The sequence below is a fragment of the Thamnophis elegans genome, chromosome 14, assembly GCF_009769535.1.
Source record: "Thamnophis elegans isolate rThaEle1 chromosome 14, rThaEle1.pri, whole genome shotgun sequence".
NCBI lineage: Eukaryota > Metazoa > Chordata > Lepidosauria > Squamata > Colubridae > Thamnophis > Thamnophis elegans.
In genome coordinates, this window is record NC_045554.1 from 21321639 (window position 1) to 21339959 (window position 18321).

General features: G+C 45.1%; 1 protein-coding gene across 1 annotated transcript in view; it reads left to right on the top strand.

The window, feature by feature from the left end:
• KCTD5 (potassium channel tetramerization domain containing 5) overlaps positions 1-18321 on the top strand; it is a 52635-nt gene continuing 34314 nt past the window's right edge. The window contains exons 1-4 of the mRNA XM_032230571.1: positions 1-361; positions 6712-6820; positions 7401-7492; positions 7751-7846. Of these exons, the coding sequence (XP_032086462.1) occupies positions 92-361; positions 6712-6820; positions 7401-7492; positions 7751-7846 (567 nt within the window). The 5' untranslated portion in view covers positions 1-91. The remainder of the gene's footprint in view (positions 362-6711; positions 6821-7400; positions 7493-7750; positions 7847-18321) is intronic.

Genomic DNA, 18321 nt, shown 5'->3' on the forward strand with positions numbered 1-18321 from the left:
CCCCCCTTCCTCCGTCGGGCTCTGCGCTGTCGGGGGCGCGGCTGGCTCGGCGGGACGCCTTTCGCGGAGGACCTTCCGGCGCCGGGCCAGGATGGCGACGGACAGTGCCTGCGAGCTCCCGGCGTCGCCGGCGGGCGGGCTGAGCCTGGGCCGGCCTCCCTCGACGCCCTTCCGCCGCTGCAGCCCCTCCAGGGCCGCCGCCCCGTCGAGCGGCGGGCCTCCCGCGGCGCTGCCCGGGAAGTGGGTCCGGCTGAACGTGGGCGGCACCTGTTTCCTCACCACCCGGCAGACGCTCTGCAGGGACCCCAAGAGCTTCCTCTTCCGCCTCTGCCAGGCCGACCCCGACCTCGACTCCGACAAGGTGGGCCCCGGCCTTCCCCGGCCCAGGCCCCTCAGCACGGCTTTCCCTCCCTGGCCGGCTCGGGACGAGGGCTGAGGCGGGCGCCGGGCGAGAATGGGCAGGGCCGGGCCTGGGTGCTTTCCCGGGAGGCCCTGGAGGTCCCCGCCTGTCTCAGAGACCGGCCTCGTTTAATCAGGAAAGCTCCGCTCTGGCCTTCACGCGCGTTTGATAGGCCGCCACGAAGTTTTCCTTTCCCATTTTTCTCTCTCCTCTCCAGCCTCACCTGGAGGGGAAGCTCCCCCAAGACCGAAGCTCCGTTTAGGGAGCGTCCTGGCCGTAAAATAGCCCAAGGGACGAGCTTTAAGGACTTGGCAGCAGCCACACATGCCGCTGGCGGAAGGAAAGCCGCCTGCGAAAATGCCGCCGCCACTTCTGCGGCAAAGCTCTGCCAACGGCCTCCTTAAAGTTTCCTAGTCCGAGGGAAACTTTACAACTTCCAGCCGCACTTTCAGGCTAAGCCGCTGGGCGTTGGGTGTCTACTCTCGTACCACGCCGCACTTTCAGGCTAAGCCGCTGGGCGTTGGGTGTCTCCTCTCTGGAGAGGTTGCAATCCAAACCCATCCGAGCAAAGTTGAGTCAAGAGTGGTCTACTATCTGTAAACCTTTGGGGAAAGGTCCTCTGCTGTCCTCGGAGATTCTTCAGGACAATTTTCAGCCCCCACGGGTCAAGGGTGTTGAATCTAAACTTTTAAATCTAGGCTCCTCTCCTTCCTCAGTTCTTAGATGGAGTGTAATCCGGTGGAGCAGAGCCTAAAGGATGCAGAGAGGAAAGCAGATTTAGGGAAGCCTTCCTGTCCCCTATTGGTCACAGCTGCCAGCTACCTTACACAGCCATTGGGAAGCTTTCTCCTGCCCAATGTCTTGCTCTTTCCTCTGCAGCATCGGATAGCAAATATAAAAAGGACCCTTGGTTCAGAGGCTCTGCCCCTGTGATTCTGGAGAGGTGGAAACTATTAAATGTGTTCTTCCTTGCTCCTTTTATGGGGACAGCTGAACCGGATTCGTAGTTAGATATTTTGTTGCCCAGATTCAAACCTATGCTGCTCACAGGTGAGGTACTCCTTGTTACAGCACATGTAGGTAGGTTTTGTGCAGCAGCAGCACAGATGATCTGTTGGACTTTGATGAACCAAGGCCCCTCAATGCATTCTTCGTAATTGTTCTTTGGTTCTCATTCAATCTGTGTTTCTCTTCTGCTCCCCATGCTGCAGCTTCTTACAAGCCAGTCACTTTTCCCTTTTGAACAAGGCAGGTGCATGCTAGAAATTAAGCAGTTCAGTCTTTTCCCTGCTGCCTGTCACCACCTTACTCTCTCTCTAGTCAGTAGGCCACTTAAGCCTTCTCTGTTGATGCACCTGCTTGTGGAATATTATCCCGTTCTCTTTCCCATGTTTTGCCTGGTTCCTGACAACATTGAGATGGGAACTTGACCTGGCTTAGCAGATCCATAAATATGGTTATTTTAATTATTAGAACTCTTTTATCGTTTGCATGGATGGGTCTTTGTCAACATTTTTCTTCTGACTTGACGCTTCTTCTTTCTTCTTCCATTAAGTCACATCTGATTCTAAGAGTCCCTGCAGTTTTTTTGGCAAGATTTTATGGAAGTGGTGTACCATTGCCTCCTTCCCAGGGCTAATAACTAGGCCTAGGTCACCCAGCTGGCTTTGTGCTCTAGATAGTAGTATTCATGGTCTGTCTGCACTACACACCTATTCAGTATGCTCCTTTCTTTTGAGGGTGAGCTCCCTCCTTCCCTATGTTGGGCTGGAGAACGTATGGAACCAGAGGTAATCCTTCTGAGCCTCACCTATTCTGCAGAACATCCTTCCTGCTACTAACCTTTTGCTAGAAATGGAAAAGCCTCTATTCTGCTTGGTGTTTGGCCTAATGGTGAAGAGCCAAGGTGGCGCAGTGGTTAAATGCAGCACTGCAGACTACTTCAGCTGACTGCAGTTCTGCAGTTCGGCTGTTCAAATCTCACCGGCTCAGGGTTGACTCAGCCTTCCATCCTTCCGAGGTGGGTAAAATGAGGACCCGGATTGTTGTTGGGGCAATAGGCTGACTCTGTAAACCGCTTAGAGAGGGCTGAAAGCCCTATGAAGCGGTATATAAGTCTAACTGCTATTGCTATTGATTGGAGGATTTAGCATTTGTTTTTGTTTTTGCTGGACTATCTGCATTCTGTATTGATTGATAGTAGTTGTAAAAAGTCCAGACTCTCTGGAATTATTGTGTGCATGCATACCGTATTTTCACGACCAAAAGCCGCACCGGATTATAAGCCGCAGTATCAATTAACGTTAATTTTTCAAACTTTTTCCACATATAAAGTGCAGCGGGTTATAAGCCGCACGTTTCCCGACGCTTCTGGACATCTGTTGCAGTCGCGAGGAGGAGCGGAGAAGAGCGCGAAGATTCTTGGCGCTCCAGGAAGCCGCGAAAGCAGTTGGGAGAGGCGCACGGCTTGGTTTCTCCTCCCTGGACGTCGCAGCAGCAGCCCCAAACTCACCGATCAGTGTTTTTCGCATCGGGGTGTGCTGCAAGAGCATGCCCCGATGCGAAAAACACAGAGTTCGGTGCGCTTGGGGCTGCTGCTGCGACGTCCAGGGAGGAGAAACCAAGCCGTGCGCCTCCCCCAGCTGCTTTCGTGGCTTCCTGGAGCGCCAAGAACCTTCGCGCTCTTCTCCGCTCCTCACGACTGCAATAGATGTCCAGAAGCGGCTTTTGGGGCTAATGGGGATTGGATTTCCAGCTCGATAGCCCCTGCCGCTTCTGGACGTCTATTGCAGTTGTGAGGAGCCGAGGAGAGTGCGGAGAAGAGCGCGAAGGTTCTTGGCGCTCCAGGAAGCCGCGAAAGCAGCTGGGGGAGGCGCACGGCTTGGTTTCTCCTCCCTGGACATCGCAGCAAAAGACTGCCAGGGTCTCTGGAATTTGACTCCTTCGAACCCTTCTTAGATATCATTGGAATGCCAGAGGAAGCTGAGAAAAGGTAGCTGCTTTGGTTTATCAAAATTGAGGTATTGGCTTTGCTTGGAGATTATCCACTTCCAGCTAATCTTTTTAGTATAAGTGGTGAACCTTAGATTTTCTGTGAAAAATGGAATCCTGCCAGAGCCTGCTCTGTTCATTTAATAAGGAGGCAAAAGCTCTTACGCGTTTCCTGATTTTACTAAGAATGGTTAGCAGTGCAGAAAAATTAGTAACATGAGAAGTACTGCTTTGAGAGAACATATCTCACTTCATTATTGAGGAAGGATGATTTTTCTCATTTATTAATGGTATATCAGATCTTAAACTGCCTCATGCCTGTCTCTTTAAGTACTCATATCTGGATGTTCTCAGTTGCAGGGAAAGATCACAGACTGCTTCTAGGACTGTCCTGTGTCTTTCTGTTACTTCCCCCCCTCCTCTCTCCTTTACCTGCTTTTCCTTCTGAACTAAATGGAACGTTATTAAATATTATTTGAATAAACATATTTCCCTTTTTCCTAGTGATTAATTTGCATAATAATAATTAGAATAATAACCTACTGAGGTTAATAACCTACTGAGGTAGTCCAGACAAAAAGACCACACAGATGAACTAATTTTACTTTATTATGAAGTTATATTAACAGAAACTTGCAAATCTGAAAGTACATCTTCTCCACTCACCTTCATATTCCAACAAACTAGGGTAAAGGTCCCTTGTGAGATATTTGCCATGCCTCATTGTTTCCGTGGGCTTCACTGCCTCTTATCTAACCACTGCCTAGTCTGCAGCTCTTTCCCTGTCTTCCAAGGCCATTCCTACAGACCATTCAGAAGAGGGCAACAAAGATGATAGAGACTTGAATACAGGAACTTTGGATAAAACGGAATGGATGAATAATCCCACTACTAGATGGTTTCAAAGCTGGTTGTACTCCTGTACGCCACACGTGGTCCTTGCTTCTTTATCTTAGGAACATAGAAGACTGACGGCAGAAACAGATCTTGTGGTCGCTCAAGTCTACCCCTTTTTTGTTTTGTTTTTAATGCAGGGGTGTCAAACTCAAGACCCAGGGGCTAGATCCATCCTGTGGGGTGCTCAGATTTGGCCCGCGGGGCAACCTGGAAACGGCGAAGGACTGGCCTACGGTGTCTCTGTCAGTGAAAACAGAGCTCAAGGGGGACGCCCGTGGCCCTCCCAAGTTCTTTTCACTGGCAGAGGGTTGCAGGAGGCCGTTGCAACCAAAAACAGAGTTTGGGAGCCTGTTTTCACTGGCAAAATGCTCAGGCCACCAGAGGTGCCCCCAACATGAGTGATGTTGAGCTGGTCACGCCCACCATGGCCCACTGAGGTCAGACAACCCTGATGTGGCTCTCAATGAAATGAGTTTGACACCACTGTTTTAATGCATTATTTTTTTATTATTTTAATTTTTATTTATTTTATTGTATTGTATTGTACCTTGCTCAATAGTAGTAACTGTGAGAGGGATCTTGGAGTCCTAGTGGACAACCATTTAAATAGGAGCCAGCCTTGTGCAGCAGCTGCCAAAAATCCAACACAGTTCTAGGCTGCATAAACAGAGGGATAGAATCAAGATCTCGTGAAGTGTTAATACCACTTTATAAGGCCTTGGAAAGGCCACACTTGGAATACTGCATTCAGTTTTGGTCGCCATGATGTAGAAAAGATGTGGAGACTCTAGAAAGAGTGCAGAGAAGAGCAACAAAGATGATTAGGGGACTGGAGACTAAAACATGAAGAATGGTTGCAGGAACTTGGTATGTCTAGTTTAATGAAAAGGACTAGGGGAGACATGATAGCAGTGTTCCAGCATCTCAGGAGTTGCCATAAAGAAGAGGGAATCAAACTATTTTCCAAGGCACCTGAGGGTAGAACAAGAAGCAATGGGTGGAAACTAATCAAGGAGAGAAGCAACTTAGAACAGAGGAGAAATTTCCTGACAGTTAGAACAATTAATCAGTGGAACAGTTTGCCTCCAGAAGTTGTGAATGCCCCAACACTGGAAGTCTTTAAGAAGATGTTGGATAGCCATTTGTCTGAAATGGTATAGGGTTTCCTGCCTAGGCAGGGGGTTGGACTAGAAGACCTCCAAGGTCCCTTCCAACTCTGCTATTGTATTGTATTATTTTTGTCAGATGATGGGCATGTGTTTATCCCAAGCATATTTAAACTCAATTATTGACGATTGATGCACTACATCTGCTGGAAGTCACAAGCTTCCTCTACTTTTTTTGTGAAGTCATACTTTCTAATATTATGTTTGAACTAACCCAAACCCTCCTTTCAGTTTGAGATTATGCCCCTAGGTTCTTGATTTTTTGCTTAATGTTGAAAATACTAGAACCTTCTAGAACCTTGTTCACACCTTTCATATATTTCAAGGTTTCAATCATATGTCTCTGTTCTCCAGACTGTACACATTCAGTTCTTCCAATCTCTCCTGATTGTGTCTTGGAGCTTGTTATCCATCTCTGGACTTGCTCAATCTTATATCTTTTTTTAAGTGGGGTCTCCAGAACCCGACACTGTATTCCAGTTTAGTCATAGGTCTGGCTAAAGCTCTATACAGTGGGATTAGGGCCTGCTGATGATCCTTCTAGTAATATATCACAGAATTTTGTTTGCCTTCACAACATCAACTCTTATTATACACCTTTGTGTCACCAACAAAAGGTGTGTATTAGAGTTTATGTTCCTGGTGGTATTCGTCATCAGGAATATCGTCAGTGTGGGATCTCAGGGTCTGTCTTATCCCCAGTGCTCTTCAACTTTTTAATGAATTATTATGAGGAGATAGAAGAAGAGCTGGTCAAGTTTTCTGGCAACCCAAAGTTGGGGAGTATTGCTAACTCCTTAGAAGACAGGCTCAAGGTTCAAAAGACTCTGTCCTCAAGATAGTCCTCCCTAATTCCCACGTGTTTACAGCAAAAATGAAAGCACGCAGAGAATGTAACCCCAATAGCCTCCCCCTTCCTCCATTGGAATGGCAGCATCCCAGAAGGGGACCTGACATGCTGCCCTCCCAGAAGAAAGAGGGTTATACCTGCAGCACATAACACAATAAACAGGAGAGAAAAATAGCATTTAGTCTCATTAGGTTTATCAGAGCATTGGTTGTGGAACCGTTTGATTAATTTAGGCCTAATTCATTGTCTTGAGGATGTCAAACAAATAAACATGACCTCCCCACGAAGACCACAGTGATCTAAATAATATTTGATTTATTGTTAAAACTTTAAAAGCTGCTTACAGAACTTATTGCTGGAAAACTAGGATGTGTACCAAATAAATAAAATTTATTTCTTTTAATTAGGATGAAACAGGTGCCTATTTAATAGACCGAGATCCATCCTATTTTGGACCGGTACTGAACTATCTCCGACATGGGAAACTGGTTATTAATAAAGATCTGGCAGAGGAAGGTATGTTTTGCAATTCAGGAAAACTCTCCTGAAATTCATTGGCTCCAAAAAACTTTTCAGATTGCTTCATTTGAAAAGCAGTTGCATGATTATTTGCACAAGCTGGCTGGTCTTGGCACCTCAACTCTTAGGGGCCTCTTTTTTAATTTCCTGGGCTTGAAATTTTGAAAAATAAACTGGTCCTGGCATTTAATTCTTGTAAAATAACAGTTCTTCCAAACAATAAAAAGTAGGAATAAAGAAGAACTAGATTTATACAAGCAGACCCAAATCTCATTTTGCAAGGCTAGCCAGACTTCCAAATATGCTTCAAAGTCCCCTTCCTTCAGCTGGAATATTTCTAATTACAATATATTTGAAGAAACGGAAAGGAATGTGGTGGCACGCAGTGTTGCCCTTTTCCATCTGTTTGGACTCTGTCATCCTTGTGTTCCCCAGCCACTCTTGAAAGTGGGAAGAGAGGTAGTACAGGGAGCAGTTTATGGCCTGGGCCCACACTGCCTCTTAGGGATGGCAGCGACAAACATTGATTGCTACCAGAATTAAGTTTTATCTTTTGTAACTTGGTTTCCTTTTCAAGGTGTGCTTGAAGAAGCTGAATTCTACAACATCACATCCTTAATTAAACTGGTGAAGGACAAAATAAGAGAAAGAGACAGTAAAATATCACAGGTGGGACCCTCTTTGATTTCTAAGTAAGGGGTGTTTTTGGTTTGGGGCTGTTTCAGTATGTGAGATTTCCCACCTGGAAGTGCAACGTAGCCTTCCCCAGCTCCAGCAGTATTTCTTCTCTCTTGCTGATGCTGCTTGGACAGCCTGTGAGGCCAGTCCCACCAAGTGGGGAGCTGTACCCGTGACCTGGGGGGAGAGGGGGATTTAGGAGAGCTCCTTTTCCTGCATTGGTCCCAGCAGCAGCCTTCTCTGCCACAGGTGCCAGTCAAGCATGTTTACAGAGTGCTACAGTGCCAGGAAGAGGAGTTGACCCAGATGGTCTCCACCATGTCTGATGGCTGGAAATTTGAACAGGTAATGTAACAAGATTTTCTTTCCTTCCCTTTGCAGAGACAGGTACAGTTGAGAGAAAGAGAGAGGGAGGGAGGGATAAGTTTTATTGCATTGGTATATAAGGTATTATAATATTGTACAGATAGTCCTCGACTTACAACAGTTTAGTGACTGTTCATAGGTGCTGGAAAAAGTGATTTATGACTTTCACACTAATGACTGCTGCAGTATCCGCAATGGTCACGTGACAAACTGGCATTTGGCAACTGACTCATATTTATGATGATTGCAATGTCCTGGGATCATGTGATCCCTTTTGATCCCTTCTTCTGACAAGAAAGTCAATGGGGGAGCCAGATTGCCTTAATAGACGTGTTACTAACTTAACAACTGCAGTGATTTCTTTAACAGCTGTGACAGGAAAGGTCATAAAATGGAGCAAAACTCACTCAACAACTGTCTTCCTTAACCACATAAATTTTGGGCTCCATTTTGGTTGTAAGTTGAGGATTACCTGTACTATGATATTATCAATAGCAAATACATATTAGTAATAACAATATCCCATCATAAATAATATCTGTGTTATTAAGTAATGCCAAATTAATAAGTAATAATCTGAAATTAATGTGTCAGCTACTTTAGTGTGCTTCAATAGTGGAGAGTTCACACCTGCACTTTCAGTCTCCCTTTAATGGGAAGGCCAACACTGTCATTCCTGTCTTGAGAGGGAGGTGGGGACAGGTAGAGGTGCCTTAACTAGGCCCACCAAGACAATCCATGAAGTGGGGGATGACCTCTGGCTCTTCTCTAGCTCCCTTTGCCTATGCTTCGTTTTTGGAAGGAGCCCCCCCCCCCCCTTTCTGTGCATGCCTCCCCTTATTTTTGTACATGGTTGAGAGCCTCCTGTTTATGGTGCCTCTTAAGAAAACTTTATCTTTGAATGTACTGCTCCGGTGGGGTGAGGGTAATCTTTTTGTTTCCTCTTCCTTTTCTGTGAGTTTATGGTTCATTTCTGAACAGTGTTCTTTTTCAAAACAGTTTAAAGCCGTCTCCTGTTTTCCTTTATAATTCTGGTGATCTCTTGAAACCAGTGGTCGCTTTCCTGACTTGTAACATGTACTGGATTCTAGCTGGATCTCTGTGGTTTTTTTTTCTTTTTTTAGTAACCACTCAGTGATTTGGAAGATTTGACCACCTCAGCTTCTTTTTTCTGGTTTCTTTTGATAGTCCCTCATTTTTAGAGATTAGTTACTGCAAACAAGTGTGATTGAATTAGTGTCTTCATCATTCATCAGTTTATATCCAATGTTTCTCCTCAAAGAACACTCTATGATTTTTTTACTGTTTTAAAGTAAACCTGATAAAACTAATTAAGTTACTATTAACTAATTTGAACTGAAAAAATCAGGCCAAAAGAAATAAAAAAACTTTTCTTCCTAAAGAGAAAGAACCGGGGTTGAACTCTCAAGTGAGTCCATTCTACTTGCTCCGTCCTTGCATTATTGCCTTTCCCCGATCATCATTTTTGTTATTGATTCTCTCAGCAATACTTTCATTTTAGGGCCTTCGGGGTCCAACATTGCCATTCAAGGAAACTTCCAGGCATAAATGGGAAAGAAGAGCCCTCCATGCTCTTCCTCCCCACAGCTGGTATTCAGGTTAGCACTGCGGTTGAACGAATGAAAAACATGACTATAGGTCACAGTTCTATCAAGCACATAAAAATAATACAATAAAAAAAACTAAAAAAAGGCAGAATACAGGAAAGTGGGATCAGAACCATACAGCATGCAGTGATTGGATGGCTGCTGGTAATACCAGCATGGTTATTACTTGTTGACATGCATACTTAATAACTGCAAAGCAGGTTTTTTTGGCTCTAACCAAAAGGTCTTTAATATACAAATAAGGGACAATCTTGTTTCACGCCATTTTGGATAGGAATAGATTCAGTTAGATCTCCTTTATAATTTATCTTAACTCACCTTAACAGGGTATTTTAATGCAGTGATATTATCTATTTAAGAAAGCAGTCTTAAGATCAGTCAAGGTGGCTAATTTCCTCCAAAATCTTTCTCATGGTATAAGAATGCCTTTAGCCCCTATGTAGGGCACCTGTGTGAAGAAATCTTGGGGAAGATTTCTTGGCTGGAATGTATTATTATTATTATTATTATTATTATTATTATTATTATTATTGTTGTTGTTGTTGTACAATTGTATCACAGCGGCCAGTTGTTTCGCCGGATTTGGCATTGGTTACTAGTCGGGCCCCACCCAGGGGCCTAGGACGTCGTAACGTATTTTCGTAATATGCGTGCAGATCCAAGCAGTGCGGCTTTTTGCATTTGACTGATGGTGATTTTGTCAATTTTTAACTGTTTTAAATGTAATTCCAGTGCTTTTGGAATAGCACCCAGTGTGCCAATTACCACTGGAATTACCACTGCTGGTTTGTGCCATAGTCGTTGAATTTCGATTTTTAAGTCCTGGTATCTTGCGATTTTTTCATGTTCCTTCTCGGCGACCCTGCTATCACCTGGTATTGCGATGTCTATGATTGTGACCTTATTTTTCTCAACCAGTGTGATGTCTGGTGTATTATGCGCCAGTATTTTGTCCGTTTGTATACGGAAATCCCACAAGATCTTGACCATCTGATTTTCGGTGACTTTTTCAGGCTGATGTTCCCACCAGTTTGTTGCTGTTTTAATATTATAATTTTTGCACAAATTCCAATGGATCATTTGTGCTACTGAATTGTGCCGCAATTTATAATCAGTCTGCGCGATTTTTTTACAGCAGCTGAGTATGTGATCAACAGTTTCATCAGCTTCTTTGCAAAGTCTGCAATTGGCATCATCAGAGGATTTTTCGATTTTGGCCTTAATGGCATTTGTAGGATAGCTTGTTCTTGCACAGCCAGGATTAGTGACTCTGTTTCTTTCTTAATGTACTGTTGTTAACCATAACCAAGTTTGTTCATTGTCCACTTTATCTTTTATTTTTTCCAGAAATTGGCCATGCAGTGGCTTTGTTCTGCCAACTCTCCATTCTTGATTTATCACATCTTTTCTGTATTCTTGTTTCGTCGTTGGGCCTTCAGTAGATTTTTGTTTTTTTTACTTCGATTAATAGAGTTCTGACTTCTTTTAAATAATCAGCCAGTGCATGTTTTTCTTCTTCAACTGTTTGCTTCACTTGTAATAATCCTCTGCCACCTGATTTTCGGGGCAGATATCCGTATCACACGTGGATGTAAACTGTAGTGCATTGTCATTAGTTTCCTATGTTTTCGGTTCCAAAAGGTCCAAATCAGCTTGTGTCCAGTAACTATACCAGCTGTGTATCTTATAACTGGTATTGCCCAGGTATTTATGGCCTTGATTGTATTTCCACCATTCAATTTAGATTTCAAAATTTTCCTAACTCTGTTGGTGTACTCTCGCCTGACAATAGTTTTTACTTCTCCATGCTTGATGTTATCCAACTGCAGAATGCCTAAGTATTTGTAGGCTTCATTTTCTTTGCATTTAATTAATTGGCCATTGGGCATTTCAATTCCCTCACATGCAGTGATTTTGCCCCTTTTTATGGATACAGTGGCGCATTTTTCCATGCCAAACTGCATTGAAATATCTGTGCTGAATACTCGGACTGTGTTTGTCAATGATTGGATTCTATTCTGACTTTCCATAGAGTTTCAAATCATCCATATATAGTAAATGCGAATTTTTTTCAGCTTCTTTGGCTGTTTGGTAGCCTAATTTCATTTTTTTAAAAATTACTGATAGTGGGATCATTGCGATGATGAAGAGAAGAGGTGAAAGTGAATCACCCTGGAAAATTCTTCGCTTGATATTAACCATTCCGTAGATCTCATTCCCTACCGCCAACTCAGTTCTCCATTGTTTCATCGCCTTTTCAGTAAAGGATGTAATATTTTTGCTAATGCCAGTTGTTTGTAAGCATTTTATGATCCAACTATGTGGCAGTGAGTCAAATGCCTTTTTGTAATCAATCCAGACCATATTCAAGTTCGTTTTTCTGTTCTTACAATTTTCTAATATCATTTATCAATTAGAAGCTGATCTTTTGTGCCCCTGCTCCTTCTTTGTTGCCTTTTTGCTCTACTGGCAAGATGTTGTTTGTTTCCAAATAATCCATCATGTTATCTGCAATAATGCCTGTGAGTAATTTGAAGGTTGTTGGCAAGCATGTTATTGGTCTGTAGTTTTCAGGTGTTGTTCCTTTAGTTGCATCTTTCTGAATCAAGTATGTTTTTCCAGTTGTCAACCATTCACCAGTTTGGCCCTTTTGTAAAATTTCATTCAGTTGCTTGGCCAATATTGCATGTAAACTGGTCAGATATTTGAGCCAGAAACCATGTAATTGGTCCTTTCCAGGTGATGTCCAATTCTTTACCTTTTTAAACTCGATTTTTGACCATCTCAGTTGTTATTTCTAATACTTGCATTTGTTTGTTGCCAATGCTTTTCTCAAAGTCATGTATCCACTTTGCTTCCTTGTGTAGTCCTTTGCATTTTCCCACAATTCTTTCCAGAATTCAACTGTGGCCTGTTTTTTCTGGTTTTTCACTTTTGGTGCCACCATTCACATTAAGACTTTGATAAAAACGCCGTTGTCTGATCGAAATTGCTGATTTTGTTTATATTGGATGATTCGTGTCTCATATCTTTCAATTTTTCTAGCTGTTGCTGTTATCTGCTGTTTTACAATCTCTACAGCTTCATTGATGTTTCTTGTATCCAATCTATATCTTCTGATTAGCCGATCTATGATTTTGTTGTTTTAAGCCATTGCTCATGCATGTTCTTTAAGTTACTAGCATCTGCTCTTAATTTTTTGATTTTTTGTTCTAAACGGATTTTCCACTTTGGCTTTGATGCTTTTTCTGTTTTGTGACTAGGTACTTTAATTTTAATGCCTAGTTCATTAGTGACTATTACAGCTGCGCTGTACATTAACTGGTTTGTTTCCAAGATGGATTCCGGTTCAATTGTTGAAAACACTGCATTAACCATTTTCATGATAGGGGCCAAAATTTTCTTAGGCACAGTTTTTAGTGATGGTAAACGTTGCCTTTCCTCATTAAGCAGAAAATGCTCCATGATCTTATCCTTCAATTCTTTTTGTTTTTGAGTTAGTTCATCAGTTGGCTCAGTGATAACTGGTTCTAGTGGTGGTGATGTTATTTCCTCCCCGAGAGCTTCTTCTGGGAGTTCTACTATAATGTCTTTAGTTGTGTCTTGAATATCAGTTATTTCCGCTTGTGATATTGTTTTTCTCCATAGTGAGGGGGGAGGAGTATCCAGAATGGGTTGACCTTATCCTCTCGTGATTGGTTTGAGTCAGATAAGCTCTTTGGGCTCCGCCCCCTGGAAGTGAGCCTGCCCAGTTTTCTGACTCAAAACCATCGTGAGAAGTTGCTCATTCGAGAGCTCCAGGAATTTACTAGGATCTAAAGGAAATTCATTTGGACCCGTCGAGTTTTGCCTCCCTGCTTCACTCCTCCTGCAGAATTGGGACTGCCACTAGCCCCCCTGGGGCGGCAGGCTGCCCTGGACACTGAGGACATCTGAAGACTCTCAGTGAGGAGCTTGGCCGGGGCAGCAGAAGGAAGGGCAAAAGCCTCTAGCAGGCAGCCCTAACCAGGAGGACGGGCAGAAGCCTCTAGCAGGCAGCCCTAACCAGGAGGACGGGCAGAAGCCTCTAGCAGGCAGCCCTAACAGCTGAGGCTTGTAAGAGCTGGAGATTTGACTCACCCCAATCAAGGGAAAGGTTGCACCTCTCCAGACCTCCAGTAATTTTCAAAGGATTAAAGAAAATAACTTGGACCCGGCGAACCCTGCCTCCCTTCATCGCACACAGCCTCCTCCTGCAACGACCGGATTGCCACAAGCCCTCTGGGGCGGCACGCTGCCCTGGCCATTGAGTGAGGTGGAGTCACTCTGTGAGGACCGTTGCCGGGCAAGCAGGAGAACCGGGCACACATGCCTCCCAGAGGCAGCCCTTGATGAGAGGCTTCTCAGGAGCAGAAGCGCTCCTCCGCTCCCCTCAGCCACGAGGGTTTTTAAAAAAGGAAAACCTGTGCTGGCAGCTATCACCAGCGGACAAGGTGAGAGCCGGAAAGGCTCTAAAACAGCTGCGGGAGATGAGCGGCAGCCGCATGGCAAGCCTGCAAAGGCAAAAGCCATTCCCATGTGCTCCAGCAAACAGGAGCCTTTTGAATTTGGAGCCGGGGGCCATCTTGAAGCCACGTGGTCCAAGATGGCGGCCCCCAGCAGCTCAGGAGGCCGGCAGGACAACAACCACCACTTGAGGAGACCTACAAAGGTGAGAGACGATCGCAGAGGCATTAGCCAAGAGCGAGGGAGGCAGCAAAGGGCCAAAAGGAGGCCTATCAAGGAGTTAAAGAGGCAGGTGGTGGATCAACCCCCCCCCCCCAAGCCTACTTCCTTGTTGAATCACAAAGGCAGCTGCACAAGGCTTGCAGGAAGAACCCCCCCCTACCTTTCTGGCTGCCAAGTAACAGGAGAAGGCTTCCTCCATAAGAACATTCTCCTTTAATGACCGGCATCCGTAGCAAGCTGTGTTTGTCACGGCTATTTCTTGATTCCCCCTTAAGAAAACTCTCCTTTAATTAGGAGACAGCGGGAGGGGCGAGAGGCTGACCGGCATCCGTAGCAAGCTGTGTTTGTCAGGGCTATTTCTTGATTCCCCCTTAAGAAAGCTCTCCTTTAATTAGGAGACAGAACGGGAGGGGCGAGAGGCCTACTGGCCCCAGTAGCAAAAACTGTGTTTTGTTTTGTTAATCCCAAGCCGGCAGCCCCCTGCAGCCTGGAAAAACGCAGGGGGGGGGGAGAATATTCAGCCCAGCTGCTAAAGTGCAGCTCCCAATGGAGCCCCCAATCAGGTTACTGAAGACCTTCCAAGGGTGGGGGTGACTAGGCAAACGGCTAATGCAATACAATACAATACTATGCAATACAATAGCAGAATGGGAAGGAACCTGCAGGCTTTCTAGCTCAATCCCCTGCCCAGGCAGGATATCCTATACCATCTCAGACAAATGGCTTCCTATGCACCTAGAGAGGGCTGAAAGCCCTATGAAGCGGTATATAAATCTAACTGCTATTGCTATTGTCATTGCCACCCAACAGCTTCTTAAAAACTGTTGGGGCTCTCACAATGTCTGGAGGCAGGCTGTTCCACTGATTAATTGTTCTAACTGTCAGGAAATTTCTCCTCAGCTCTAAGTTGCTTCTCTCCTTGTTTAGTTTCCACCCATTGCTTCTTGTTCTGCACTCAAGTGCCTTAGAGGATAGTCAGGCAGCCTCTTCTCTGTGGCAACCCCAGAGATATTGGAACACTGCTATCACGTCTCCCCTAGTCCTTCCTTCCAGTAGACTAGACCTACCCAGTTCCTGCAATCGTTCTTCATAGGCTTTAGTCTCCAGTACCCTGATCCCCTGTTGCTTTCTCTGCACTCTCCTTAAGAGTCTCCACATCTCTTCTACATCAGGGGGACCAAACTGAGTGCAGAATTCCAAGTGTGGCCTCCCAAGACCTTAAAAAGTGGGATTAACACTTCACGGGAGCTTGATTCTATTCCTCTGTTTATGATGCCAAAAACTGTGTTGCTCTTCTGGCAGCTGTTGCACACTGCTGACTCACATTAAAGGGGTTGTCCACTAGGACTCCCAAGATCCCCTTCACAGTTACTACTGTGGAGCAAGGTATCCTGTACCTGTGCACTTCACCTTCATTGCCTAAAGGTAGAACCTTACTTCCTTGAATCCCATTTTCCTAGGTAGTGCCCAATGTTCAAGGGTATCAAGATCCTTCTGTAGCTTTAGCCTGTATTCTGAAGTGTTGGCTATTCCGGCCAGCCGGGGGTCATCTGCTAACCTGATGACCCCCCCCCATCAGCCGTTAACAAACAGAGAGCTAACAGTCATTCCGACTCCTTCTTATGACCGCTTGAGATAACAGCAGTTCTTAAAGAAACAGTACTACTATCATGGCATATATTTTGCTATCCCAAATGTTAGCTTACACACCTAACACCCTCATTCAAATCACTGATGAAGATGTTGAAGAGTACTGGGCTCAACACTGAACCTTGGGAGACTCCCTGCACTCTTCCCTCCATGAAGAGGCAGTTCCACTGAGGAGTACAGGTGGGTGCACCAGTTACCAAGGCACCTGGGGGGACTAGGTCTAACCCACATTCTTCTACTTTATCTAATAGTAGGTTATGGTCTACCTTATCAGGACTTGCTGAAGTCCAAGTTAACTATATCAATGGCATTCCTATGGTCCACTAGGGTTGTCACCGTAATCTAATATGGCCAGTCTGGTATGAGGTGTTTTTGACAAACCCATGTTGGCCTTGGGCTCTTGAGACGGTTTTCTTCCTTTCTGAAGGGGGGGAATCACATCAGCAATTCTATAGTGGTTCTCCAGTACTCCAGGATCTCTGATAGATATAGTTTCAGTTGTTTGGAGAATTTGTCCGCCAGCTCCTTCAGACCCCTGGGTGTAACCCACCCGGTCCTGGGAATTGGACCTTGCCTAAGATAGACAGGCTACCATTTCTTCCCTATCTCATCTTGGGTTCCTAATCTGAATTTTGGATGCTGTTCTTGATAGGTTGGATTGTTTTTCCCTTCGGGTAAAGACAGATGCCAAGCACGAGTTAAATAGTTCGGCTTACCCCTGCTGCTTGTCACCTTCGGGCCACTTCTCCCAGCAAGGGACCAATCTTTTCCTTAATCTTTCTTGGTTTTATCAGGCGGGCAGATGCCCCCTTTGGTATTTTATTCTATTTCATTATTATTATTGTGGTTGTGGTTCTTGTTGTTATTATTATTAATTTACCTTTGTGGCAGGCCTTTATTGTGAGCCTTAGCTCCCCTCACTCCATCTCTACACACACTCTAGTGGCCGCCCATTAACTCCGTCTGTGTTTACATTCTGAATATCTCTGCGCTAATCCTAGCCATAGAATCATAGCACCCTTATGGCCGGGGGGAAAAAAAAGGGTCAGACAGGCTGGTCCCCATGCCAGAACCCACCACAAACTCAGAATGGGATGCCCGACTATGAGAGATCGCAGAAGCACCTCAGATAGCCTATGAATTTAGACAACATTCGCTGAGGGCAGAACATACAGCGAACCTGCATTGCCACTGCTTACCAATCGCAGGGGTTACAGACACCAAATCATATCACAGCCCACTCCACACGGAGTGCAGCCACATCCACGGCCTGGGCCACACAAGCATCCCTGGCCGAAATCTGCAGGGCAGCCACGTGGGCTTCCCCCTCTCCCTTTGTTAGGAACTATAAGTTGGACTCCTTTGCCTCGGCAGAGGCCTCGTTCGGCCGCAGGGTGTTGCAGGCGGTTCACAGGGCTGGACCCGTGCCTCAACAGGCCTGAGTGGGGGACATATGGCCTCAGGGATCTCCCTCCCTAGGGACGTGCAGGCTTTGGTACGTCCCATTCTGGATACTCCTCCCCCCTCACTATGGAGAAAGGGCGTTGGTACTTACCTGATACGCCTCTTCTCATAGTGGGGGGAGGAGTATCCAGTCCCTCCCTGACTATGTTTGTACAACTAAGTGTTATGTTCATTGTTTATATTGTTATTTAATTATTGATGTTGAAGACAATAAAAGCAAAAAAAAAAAAAAAACTGAATCAAGAGTCTGGAGCGAATGAGGCAACGAGTCGGAGAGAGCTCTTCGTCATAAAACTGGCAGGCTCACTTCCAGGGGGCGGAGCCCAAAGAGCTTATCTGACTCAAACCAATCACGAGAGGATAAGGTCAACCCATTCTGGATACTCCTCCCCCCACTATGAGAAGAGGCGTATCAGGTAAGTACCAACGCCCTTTTGGGTTTTGCAATTTGCCTGAATTTCCTCATGTTCAACTTCACTAAACACTTTATTCCGTATAATAAATCGCCTTTGATCTGCTAGTCGTTGTTCACTAACATTGAATCTGGATATTGTTGTTTCCATAATTCATACATTCGCTTTAAATAGCCTCTTTTTTCTGGCTCTGAGTTGTAGTAACAGGGCATTATGGCACGGTTTTCATCTGCCACTATATTTTTGTCGTTTGATGGCTGGTCCACTTGTAGCCCACTTGTCGACGGATGTCCAGGGACCCCAACATCCGCCGCGGCCCTTGTTAACCCGCACGATGACCGATGCGGTATGGAATTCTTATTTGTTTTTTTCACCATATTGTATGGGTTGGCGGGGTTTTTTTTTACGGGACCAGATGCCAACCTGACCCCAACCCTCCTCCTTTCTCATCCGGGCTTGGGACCGGCAATGGCGGAGTTGTTGTTGTTGTTGTTGTTGTTATTATTATTATTATTATGTTAACCTTTGGTGAGGTTCTCAGCCTTTGGGGCTGGTTGGTAGCTCAACAGCTTGAGTCCTAACCAAGGACCTA